The following is a 12,771-nucleotide window of genomic DNA, read 5'->3' on the forward strand; positions in this document are numbered from 1 at the left end:
TAATACCATAAAATTTTGACTATATAGTCAAAATCGAATTGATATCGCATAGACATCGAATGGAGATCAAACATGGTTTTAAGCTATCGATGCCGATGCACTGCTCCCTTTCCGCTGAAATCTAAAAGCCAAATAGACAGTGCAGCAATGACTATATAGTGCACATTGAATGTAGCTAGTATGCATTGAATGTAAATAGCACATGAGTTAGCAAAAATTGCAAACCAATCGAATCTTAACTGAGTAGCAAAGGAATCTCACCATGTGTACACACCATTAGAGATGCCATTTTACCAGTATTTAAACTTGCATTTGTAAACACACAAACAAAATTCCAGTGGGTAGAAGGCCAACATAAACATAAAAAGATATCAGCCTAAACCAGCTGTCACTGCAAAACTTTTTTTTAGAAAGACAGCACTTCCTATATCATAAAAGGCTAAACACTGCTCTTTAACTCTATGGGGGGAATTGTTGCTCAAGACTGTGCGCGCTGGCAGCCACTAGATGTTGCCCAAAGAAGCAATTCAAGTGTTGCTCCGTGCATGCAGCTGCCAGCGCTGAAATTACTGCAATGTTATTCTTTCATTTTGATGGCCGGTAACTAGATCATATTGTAAAGTTACATAAATGTTTTACTATCATTTTACTTTACAACACTGTATATAAATGATGGAACACTATATTTAGAAGCCTAAAGTTTATTAAGAGCTCATTTTAGAAAACTATGGGGAATATTCAATGTGGGCAGCGAGCCCCTGACGGCGAGCTATACGGCAAGCAGTGCCGATAGCTCGCCGTCAAAGTATTCCACGTGGTCCCCTTCACTCGCCATTTCCACCTCGCTGGTTTTTTTCAGTGATGTGGAAACAGCGAGCGCGGTTATCAAAATGGCGAACCTAGCCGTTTAAGGCCGAAACATTGAACACGGCGAGGGTTTGATGTTGAGGATGGCTTGTTTTTGACCATCCTCGCCATACAAACCCCTTCGCCGGCATCATTGAATTGAAATAAATATATATATATATATATATATATATATATATATATATATATATATATATATATATATATATATATATATATATATATATATATATATATATATATATATATATATATATATATATATATATATATTAAGGTCTGAGATTAGTCGTTCCTCTTAGGATGAGGAAGTGGATCGGTCTGGAATTATCAAGGTGCAAGCTATACAGAATTGTGGGGTAGATGTATAAAGCAGTGGTAAGGGAGGAGACGTGATAATGGGCCTGGTACTTGATCATCGGCCAATCAGCTCCTGACTGTTACAGGCTGGTTTTAAAAAGGGACAGTTAGGAGCTGATTGGAAGGTAAGTACCAGGCATTTTATCACTTCTCCCTTATTACTGCTTCATACATCTACCCCTGTGTTATCTAACACTCCTGTATATAAGGCTAGGTGCACACTAGATGACAGGCAAATGATGTGATGTCATTAACTAATTCGGTACTTATGTAGTAACTGGGCTGCCGATTTTTTGATTGTATGCCTTAAGTTAAGGCATACAATCAGATGCGATGCGATATCGCATCGCATCCGATATCGCATCCGATATCGGATGCGATGACCCGATTTTTCCATAGGAATCAATGTTAAAATGATTCCTATGGAAAAATGGGTCCTTTTCATACCCCTACTATCCAAGTGGGCATGGAGTTGGATATAAACCTGTGGCGAGCGTAGCGAGCCACCGAGCCCGAAGCGTGGCGAGCGAAGCGAGCCCCGCGAGGGGACGGTATTCGTCCCCTCGCGGGGCTCGCTTCGCTCGCCACGCTTCGGGCTCGGTGGCTCGCTACGCTCGCCACAGGTTTATATCCAACTCCATGCCCACTTGGATAGTAGGGGTATGAAAAGGACCCATTTTTCCCATTGAATTCCATGTTAAAATGGACTCAGTCCATTTTAACATTGATTCCTATGGAAAAATCGGGTCATCGCATCGCATCGAATCGCATGGTCGCATGCGATGCGATGCGATCTCCCGATCCGACCCGATTTAGAAATCGGCAGCCCAGTTACTACATAAGTACCACTAATTCTCTTGAACTCCCGGCCAAACGATATAGTGCATGCACACTGTGCAATCTTACAAACGTCAAAGATTTATCATGCATTGTTTGGTTGTTAACGACCTATGTATAAATGTAGGCAGTGCGAACACACTGCACAATGTGCTAAACATAGTTAGAGACCTCCTGAAATTGAGCAGCTTTTAAGGACCCCCCCAAAAAAACAATATATGACTCACAGTAGCGTGCAATGGTGCGTACACACTAGATGATTTGATTTTAGAATTTGGATCAAAAGGGCAAATCAGACAAAATACTGTAAAGGGTGTACCCAGCTTTACTCTTGTATCACCAACTTGGATACTAAGCTTTGTGGTTCTATTGCAGACACACAGATGTGGTCATTGTAGCTTTCTTACTTACCTAAAAGTCTGTCGCACGGCATTGGCACGCAAGTCGATGATCTTGAGTAAATCGTCTCGAGAGCAGCATAGCAGCTCTGTTCTCTCATGGTTCAGATCCAACGCAGTGATCCTACCCTGCAGCTCCAGCTCACGTACTATACATTCTGTTCTGGAAGATCAAAGTGCCACAGAAATGTATTGGTTATGATCATTGCGGCTGTTTATGCATAGAGCCGCAACATTCTGTAGGAAAATAATGTACAGCACAAAGACAGAGAACAGTCAAATAAAATACATATTAGGGAAGGCACATGACAAGTGCTGAACAGAACATTCGGTACCTGTTTCCTAGAACGGCGCCCACTAAGCTATTTGCTTAGTGGGCTATTCTGCGCAGTGAAATCGCATCGCATGGGCCATTTTAGTGCCATGTGATGTGCGATGCGATTTTTTTTATGTAATTTATTCACTGCTCTGTGTGCCCCAGGGCATCGCATCACATCTCCCGCAAAATCGCATGCGATTTTATAGGGTATGCGATGCCATTACATTAGGTATACAATAATATGATTGTATAGGTCCTAAAAAGAGTTTTTATGCACCCCCCCCCACTATCCATGCCACCCCGAAGAGTGGCGAGCCCCACAAGGGACGGCGTAACGCGTCCTCCGACTTTTTTTATACCGCCACTATCCACGTCGGCGTGGAGTTGATTTTATATAGTGTGGCAAGGCCGAAGCATGGTGAGCGCAGCGAGCCCTGCGAGGGGAAGCGGAATACATGTAAAGTAATCCGCATGCACTCGCCACGCTTCGGGCTCGGTGGCTCGCCACACTATATAAAATCAACTCCACGCCGACGTGGATAGTGGGGGTATGAAAACGTCGGAGCACGCATTCCGCTGCACTCGCCACGCTTTGGGGTGATGTGGATAGTGGGGGGGGTGCATAAAACTTTTTTTTAGGATCTATACAATCATATTATTGTATACCTAATATAATGGCATCGCACACCCTATAAAATTGCATGCGATTTTGCGGGAAGTGCGATGCAATGAGATGCGATACAGTGGGGTACAGAGAGCATTGAAAAAATTACATTAAAAGAAAAAATGCATCGCATCCCGGTATAATGGCCGATGCGATGCACCTACGTTAGCATACATAGGAAATCTGTGCGCCGTTCTAGGAAACATTCGCAAGCTAGAAGAAAAATAAGCGGACAAGACGAGTCTAATGGGGAGAGCTAGGTTGAGATAAATGGGTAAACCAGCATTAGAATATGGCCAGGGGCAGGCTGAGCCGGTGGGAGCAGAGGTTAGTGTAAGACATGTAAGTGGAGGTAGTCAGAATTAGGAAGATACCTTTGGGGATAAAGGAAGATTGGATGGCTGCCCCACTCCCCCACAATGGGGTGTAAAGGATCAGTAAATGGCTTCAACAACCAGACAACTTAAACTGAAATAAAAGGTTTGAAACATCCTATTTTCGCATGGCCCGTATGGTAGGATGCAAAACACTTATGTACAATGTCAGGCATCTGTGTTAGCAAGTACTTGTCATAACTGCAAAGTATAGAGTGACATTACTACCTTATGTCCCAGAAGCGGATCTTTTTGTCAAAGTGCCCACTCATCACACACTGTTCTGTACAGACAATGTCATTACAGCTGGACCCAGCAAACACGGTCTTTATACCTGATGTCATAGAAAAGAAACACCATATATACCCTGATGCAGTCAAAGCATTACATATATATCTGTAGGTATGCACAAATGACAACTGAAAGCAGCTACAAAAGATTTTTTAAATCAATTCTAGTTACTACTCATGTACCTAGAACTAAAAATCCCAGCCGATGCTAGTTAGCGCTGATTACACGTGGTGTGTACATAGTGATGTCCTGTTTGGCTGGCTTTTATTAAATAAGCCCAGAATGCGTGGGGGCCATGCATCTGTCCAGCAGGAAGAGGGATTACATTCAGAAGTACCGAAAGCAATATGCCCTTCAAGCGATCTGACATACTGGGTACGGTCCTCCCCATTTCATCTGCATAACACACAAGCTTCTCATTAATAAATCTTCACTACAAAACCAAAGCAAACTGCCCCTACAGCTGGTCATAGGGTGCAATAATATATTCAAACATATGCTACATATTATGGGCGGTATTCAATTAGCAGTGTTAATGGCAGGCACAGTGCCCTCCATTGTCGGTCTCACCGTAAACCACCCTGAAAATGGTCCGGTCAAGCCTCAATTGCCCAGACCGTGCCCACCTGCATCAATGTCACCCAGACTGCAGTCGCATTTTCCAGCATGTGACCGCATTTTATGCACTCGCGCATGCACACTGCAGCATGCGCAGAATAGCGAAAACTCACTATTCAGTGATTAATGCTGTACAAGGCCAATTATCTTCTCCAGCATCTAGGGATCAGGAATGGTAATTAGCCAATATTTTAGAATGTATTGCATTATATAATGAAAGACTTTATTACACAATTTTAGGGGAAATTTAATTAGCACCGATAATTTGCAGTGTGAAAAAGGCTGGTATCTTACCATTAACCTGGTATCATAGGTTACCCTTGGGACATAATGAGTCCACTGAAATTAATAACATTTGATTAGATGGACATGTAATGGTTAGCATTACTGCCTCACAGCACTGGGTTCAATTCCCACCATGCCTCCAACTGTGCGGAGTTTGTATATCCTCCCCATGCTTGCGTGGCTTTCCACCTAGTACTCCGGTTTCCTCCCACAATCCAAAAATATACTGGTAGGTCAACTGGCTTCCAACAACAAAATTAACACTAGAATGTCTGTACATGTGGTAGGGAATATAGATTGGAAGCTCCACTGGGGCAGGGACTGATGTGAATGTTCATATATTTTCTGTAAAATGCTGCTGGATATGTGTGCGCTATATAAATAACTGGTAATAAATAATTTAGATAGATGGAGCCTCTTGTGTATATTATATATATATTAATATTGAAGTATACTCCTGCCTTAAGAGTCTTTATTTTGAGAGTGCCACCCGCTACACACACACACACACACACATACATACATATATACACACACACACACACACAGTAGGGAGGACCTGTCACTCAGGACTTATGCTGTCTGTTGGTATCTGCTCCGGTGCCTCCTTGCGAGGGCTGGCAACCCCCCAAATATAGCTAAATGGAAGAAGTGGCACTCGGAGACTTAGGAGACAGTGAACCAGGTGGATATTTTTAATTCAGTGAGATCAACGTTTCGGGGGTTCGGCGACCCCTTCTTCAGGATACAGTTCACTGTACACAAGAGGTTTCAGTGTTGTGTTCTGAATATCCTTATAGTTAACTGATAGAGAATGAAGTGATGCTGGTCAGTGGGGGGGGGGGGGGCGGTTTTGTGTGTGTGTGTGTGTGTGTGTGTGTGTGTGCGCGCGCGCTGAGCTGTGGCTTCGGTCTTTTGAGCCATAGCAGCACACGGATAAGCAGAAGCTTATAATTAAGCCTGTTCCCAGATGTTCAAGTTTTTAATATATGTTCTGGTCCTGAGGGGTCCGATTCGATCATGTGGCATTGTACATTATGTAGCCTGGATGTTGATCACTATGCCATAGTGTCTCATTGAAAAAAAAAAAAGGCGCAACTTCTTATACTTAAGCCTATTTTGAAATACCTATAACCTAGCTTCTAAGGGATGCCGTTATTTAAAATTTGGTTTAAAAACTCTTGTAATATATTGGGTGTTTTTTGACCACACTCTGGTGTTTTTTATTATATATTCTGTCACCTATATAAATGTGACCACCGCCAGTATAGCTTTACACCTGTGCCAAATATTTCATGGATTCTAAAGATAGATCAAAAATATATATTTCCATTTCAGACTTGTACACACCTTCTGAGGAAACCGTCAGACGATTAAGGCAGGGAAACACATGAAGGACCACAGCTTCTTACCCAGTGAAGTCCAGAGCTCAGAAGAGCCCTGTGTAATGACCTGCACCTGCTAATAACTTTGGTGTGGCAGCTGCTTTCTCCCACCTCTGTGCACAGGGCCTGATTCAGACACACTCGCGAGGCAGCATATATTTGCTGCATAGCAAGCGGGCAATTCGCTGCCACGCCAAACCGCCCCCCCGCATGCGAAAGGATGTGTATGAGAACACATCACCTCACATGTGGCCAAAGGGGACATAAATCATTCCATGGTCGTCATGGTCTTCAACCATTTAACGCTCGCCCGCCCCGAGCAGGCATTGGTTCATCTGTGTTCCCAGGGGAATGAACATAAAACGCTGCTTGTTCCCCTGCTCTGGCCCAGTGTCCGCCCATGCCCGCCCCCCCTCTGGAGCGAACGGCTCAGCAAGTGTGAAACTATCCAAAGCCGCTCGCTGCCGGGGGTTTGCACATGCACATAAACACGCAGGCGCAAACCCACTATGAGTAAGTCTGAATTGGCCCCACAGTATGTGGATCTACTTACATTGACCAGCGATGGTCCTTGAGTGGGGATTGGAGATATTACCTGCAAATGTGCAGCAGGCTGGTTGTGCATAGCGCTTGCTCGTGGCTAAACTACACCGTAACATTATGCTCTTATTTTACAATTTATAAAAGTGGATAGAAGTTGGTTTGAACATAAGTCCTATTGCGGACGCAAGAAATACAGTTATCACTGAAATAATTGTTTTATTGGGATATGTACCATTAAACTGTAGGGAAATAGCACATATTCAATCTGACCCCCCCCCCCCCCCCCCCCCCCCCCCCCTTCCTTTTCAATGAATAGAGAAACTTGTCTTTAGGCTCTATAGCAAAGATGAATGAAGGACATTTTCAGCATTTAATATGAAGTGGTTAGGATACCTCAATCCTTAACCCTTTACTGTGAGAGGTATGCAAAATAGCCGCTAAAAATGCCAGCGTGGCTTACAGCCACTGTTCTTTTTTGAGCCACAATGTTTAACTCCAACTAATTGACTTGAGATCATTTGCCGGCAATAACTAAAGTGATTCGTATTCCTCAACTCCAACCCTGGCATTTTTAGCAGGATATTTTGCTCATCTCTGACAGCAACGCTGACACTCAAAGGGTTAATGAGCTGTTCTTTCCGATTGCCTTCTCTATGCAAAGAAATATGAAAAACTAAAGTATCAGATCTTCCCCATCAAATGGATTGTAGTATTACAGTATGCTGAACGCGTCTGTCCATGCTCAATGTCGCAAAAGTTAGTCATGTGTGGATATCCCAAAATAGGAAGGATAGCCGGATCTTGTGTGTGCAACCTGGCAAATTCAGAACCACCACATGTCATTTATACGTTAACGCCAAATACGTCTACCTAAACGTAACGATAGATAGATAGATAGATAGATAGATAGATAGATAGATAGATAGATAGATAGATAGATAGATAGATAGATAGATAGATAGATAGATAGATACCAACATCATATGACCCTGGTGATGCTATGACATTATTCACTTGTAGGTAACAGGGAAGAAAAATAAATAATCATAACAGAATTTTTGAAAGCGTGTTTATTGTCTTTATAGCTCAGGAAAATAAATGTGTATCAGTAGTGAAAGGTTATAGTAGAGCAGAGGCAAAAAGAAGGGGAGGGGGGGCATAAAATGAGGCATGTACACCATAGAGGCGGTCACTTGTGGGATAAACAAATATTAAAGAGTATGCAGCATGTCGCTTGAGTGGGAGTCACCACAAAAGTCAGGTAATACCACAGAAGCATCAACATAACTGAAATTTATATATATTGGACAAGTGTACCTACTGCTGCCTACATGTAGCGGCAACAGCCAAATTTGGTACCCACATCTAAATACAGGTTAATTCATGACGAAAAAGAGACCTCACTAAAACATGATATTCTATCAAGGATCTGATAGTGTAATGCCCACTTATTAATATTTCTTCATTCCAGAAAATGGCAGCTTCCCCAACGTCCAGGCAAATGGTGCATTTAAAACGTATTGACGATCATATAGAATAGAATAAACATTACTACAACTGCAGTATAAAAATGAGTAACAGAGGAACACGGGAGCTTACAGTAAACATGAAAATCTGACACTACTTCAGAGCTCCACAACTATTTAGAATATCCTTGTCACAATTTTTATCATATACAGACTCTTGATATTCCATCCAATTCCTAATGCGAATGTATTTACTTACAGACTTTGTTGCGTAGATCCCAGAGTTTTAATGTCCGGTCATGACTTCCTGACACAATTCGAGCGTTGTCCAGTAAGAACTTAGCAGACAAAACTTTTCCACTGTGCCCAGTTAATGTATGCTGTAGCGAGTATAGACAATAGATAAACATGACGTGAGTTATTTCTCCAGGCAACAGCTCCATTCTTCTTTATTGCCACTGATTAAGGCGAAGTAATGTTAATATGAACCTCTTTACAGATACGCTGGCTCTATACATATATCATACCAAACAGGAATCTTAGCAAGGATTGTTTAACTGCACATCTGAATAATCCTGTTTAATTTGACAAAAACTAATATTATTTGAAGCCTCATCAATAGCAATTTTAATAAAATTGCATTTATTTTAATAAATTCATAAAGCCTCTAACACAGCAAACCAAACGGGACATACAGGGAGTGAAGGAATCTACATAACCCGCAGCGAGCGCCTTCGGCACATTTTTTGCCGGGGCGCCCACTGCCTGATTGACAGGCATGGTGCATTACGGGGTGGGCACCTGGTGTTTTTCTTGAGTGCACCCATAGAAACACTGGACGGGCCAGTCAGAATGCAGGCGTGCCCTTGTCTGCTTGGGGCGGGCAGCTGACGTCACACGACTTCAGCGCCTGTCCCCAATTCCTCTGAAAGTGGTCATCTGAAAAGTCCAGTATTACTTTTCAGAACGAACAGAGGAAAAATCATTAGATGAGGAGAAACCATCAAATAATTTTTCCCATGTGTTGGCTCATACAACCGCTCGCATCGTATTGTGGGGATTCGGGCAGCAGGAGGTGTGCGTTCAGTGGGGCAACGTTTACTTGTTCGATATAGCAGTTAATGTACACAGCCTAGTGAGCAGGTCTGAATTATCCCCAAAGTTAGGTGTAGGTCTTCTAACATTAAATATATAAAAAAAAAAATAAAAAAAACAATAAATGATATTAATTAGTTGTGCTACGTCCAGAAGTCTCAGACTCAATGTGTTATCATGCACTGTATATTGTCCCCTTTATACACCCCAGACTCCATCGTGACCGGCGCTTCTGTTGGATGCCCATCACAACCACAGCTCCTATTACTGGAGGAGAGGTGGCATTTGGGTTATCCAGCTTGTCAGCAATGTCATTAACCAGTCACTACGTACTTAGAGCATGACAGGAATTCAGAGATACTGCTGGGAGCTAGTTTGGTGTATAAGGAAAGCACAGTACAATCAGACCTTTTACAGATCATCATAGACTTTCCTTTTTTTGTATAATACAAGTAACCCAGATATAATCTAAATAATGCTGAGCTTACCCGAAGGCGGTAGTCATCTACGGTCCAGATTCTGCTGGCAAAATCATTTGAGGCAGCCAAGAGGTAAGAGCCCTGCAGGAACAAAAGGGGAGCAGACATTAACATGACCAGAAAGTGTTTTGAAACTCAATGGTTGGCCCCACATAATCTTGGACAGAGTCATTGTTTTTATGTCCATGGTATGACAAGTTAGATTACAAGCTTGAGTGGGCCCAGCCCTGCGCAGTCAATCAGTGTTTATGTAACGTTCTATTTACTACACTAAATTGTGATTTCCACCTCATTTCCAATGCGCATGTGTCTGATACTATTTTCTTTGTTTCAAGAGTCATTTACGCTGAAAAGAAACACAACCACTAATACAGAAAATAGCACAAAGGAGTTAGAAAAATGTAAGAAAAACACTTTGCTTTTCAATTATGTGCACAGCTACTGGAAAAAATTTGCTTTATTAATATGCGATGTCGTCATTTTCAAGTGCGGGCAGAAGGAAAAGACCCAAGCAATATCTGGGGTCCAGCCTGTGGTTTAAACAGGGTTTCAATTCACTGCAACATGGCTTGAAAGCAGGGGCCCGATTCTAATTACGTTGGTCCCCACTGTGCTCACACCGGATACGATGTTTCTGCCCTGCGCATGCAGACATCAGCCGCCCGCCCAGTTCTCAGACCCAGAAACTCTAAGTCAGCCCAGACTGATTTGCGAGCAGGGGAATAATCGAATCGACCATCGAATGATTTTGTCCCCATATGCTACCCTGCGAATGAATGTTTGTGCAAAACATCCATTCACACAATACACAATGTGTGCGGAGATGTGCAGACAGTGGCGGAGGCGTGCATTTGCACGCCCGGCGGGCAGCATTACAAGGCTTGCTAAGCAGTGAACTTTTGCTGCTTAGCGAGCCAACCAGAATCACCCCCCCATGTTCAATGAACAAGGTCATATACACTATATAGTGGAAAAGGGAGATATATATATATATATATATATATATATATATATATATATATATATATATATATATATATATATATATATATATATATATATATATATATATATATATAGTGTGCGTGTGTGTAATTGTCTATAATTGTGGAGGGGTATTAATCATGATTAAGAGAACTCATACATGGAAGTCCACAGGGTACCTGATACCAGTGGTTCCCAAATTGTGTGCCTCGGCACCCTGGTAAGTACCTAAGTACGCTTGCAGGGGTGCCTCTGGTTGTTGGTCTAGAACCAATTATAGTTAATTATGGTAAAAATAATAGGCAAAATCAGTGCGGATGCCTGACAATCATAAAGATGTGGTCAAACAGAAGTGACTCCTGTGCATCACCACATAATTAAAATTGAGGGGTAGATTTATTAAGCTCGGTGAAGTTATAAACTGTCTGGTTCTTATCACCGGCCAATCAGCTCCTACCTGTGAAGTTACAGGCTTGGTTTGAAAAATGACAGGTAGGAGTTGATTAGCTGGTGATAAAAACCAGGCAGTTTATCACTTCATCGAGCTTAATAAATCTACCCCTAAGTATGATATAAACACAATCAACTTAAATACATTTTTTTACATTTCTCAATAAAGAAACTTTTAGCCTAGCGGTGCTGTGAAAAATAAAATCCTGATACTCTACAGTGCCGGGATTCAAAAAAGTTTGGGAACCACTACCCTATACAAAAAGGAGGAGGAGGAACTCATTTGTGAGTCCTACACAATTCTGCTGGTCAATCTCTATAAGTCCCAGTACGCTACAGCTAGAAAATCCCGAGCTGCCTAGGAGAAAACAGTATCATACACAAAGAAAAGCACACACACCTCCCACTTACTGTACCTACAATATAAAGTATTGATGCAATTGGAAATGTAGATCTTACAACAATAATGGTACTTACAGCGCTATCGAACTCTATGCTGGTGATTCCAGCATTGCTGCCCGTCAGAGAGCCCTTTGCCTCACATTTATCTGTAAACACAACAAAAATCATGTGTAACTACCATAGCAGAGATTTACATATAACAACTTAAGCCAACACTAAAGAATATTCCATGTGGTCTCAGTTTACCAATGTTAGATCATACACTGCGTACTGTCCATCCCTGCATGCCACGCTCCAAACAAGAGGAGAATGTGGGATAACCCACTGATATGTATCCTAAAGCTCATGGACACAGGAAATAGGTTATCTCAGAATGTCAGCACAACCTGGAAACAAACAGGGCACAGCTTGAGCCAGATTAGTAAACCGGGGTCGCTGGGAGCGTTTTGGCTGCAGGGGGGACTGCAATGCAATCAGACCTTTTACTTTTCATCACGGACCACATGAAACTTCTAGAAAAAAAATATATCTTAAAAATCATTAAATTATGTTCATTCAATAGAAGTTTGTTCACTCTAGTTCAGAGTTTCAAATAACCGATTTAAATATTTTTTTTCAATAAAAATACTAGTGAACAGAAGATGTATGAAATGCAAATATTAAATGCTGTCAGCAGTGAAGGACAATTAGTCTTACCTCCTATTACCTCCCACAGTTTAACCCGTCGATCCATTCCCCCTGTAGCCAATAACCGGGAGCCTGGGCTAAAACGCACAGCATTGACCTCACCATCGTGGGCATCCTAGAATAATAAATATACAAGTGCAACAAAGGTTAAATATATATATTATAATGCAAGTGCGTTTTAAATTATCAGTGCCTCCAGCTATGACACTTTTACGAACTAAAACCCATAAAAAAAATTATTAAAATATGACATAAAAAAGTAATAAA

At 41.9% G+C, this 12,771-nt stretch overlaps 1 protein-coding gene and 2 non-coding genes across 8 annotated transcripts in view; all 3 read right to left on the reverse strand.

The window, feature by feature from the left end:
- Positions 1-2,456: 2,456 nt before the first annotated feature.
- The window catches only part of LOC146064527 (autophagy-related protein 16-like), a 48,582-nt gene continuing 38,267 nt past the window's right edge, over positions 2,457-12,771 (reverse strand). For all 6 annotated transcript variants that reach the window (XM_083178107.1, XM_083178110.1, XM_083178109.1 and 3 more), the window contains 6 exons: positions 12,514-12,619; positions 11,893-11,963; positions 9,991-10,062; positions 8,667-8,787; positions 4,048-4,153; positions 2,457-2,625 (listed from right to left, as the gene is read on the reverse strand). In XM_083178107.1, coding sequence (XP_083034233.1) covers positions 2,472-2,625; positions 4,048-4,153; positions 8,667-8,787; positions 9,991-10,062; positions 11,893-11,963; positions 12,514-12,619 — 630 coding nt within the window. In that variant the 3' untranslated portion in view covers positions 2,457-2,471. The remainder of the gene's footprint in view (positions 2,626-4,047; positions 4,154-8,666; positions 8,788-9,990; positions 10,063-11,892; positions 11,964-12,513; positions 12,620-12,771) is intronic.
- Positions 9,657-9,932, reverse strand: LOC146066005 (small Cajal body-specific RNA 6). The gene has a single exon (XR_014472808.1).
- LOC146066001 (small Cajal body-specific RNA 6) lies at positions 12,051-12,318 on the reverse strand. Its single transcript, XR_014472804.1, has one exon.

The sequence above is a fragment of the Crinia signifera genome, chromosome 3 (assembly GCF_055691185.1).
Source record: "Crinia signifera chromosome 3, ASM5569118v1, whole genome shotgun sequence".
Lineage (NCBI taxonomy): Eukaryota > Metazoa > Chordata > Amphibia > Anura > Myobatrachidae > Crinia > Crinia signifera.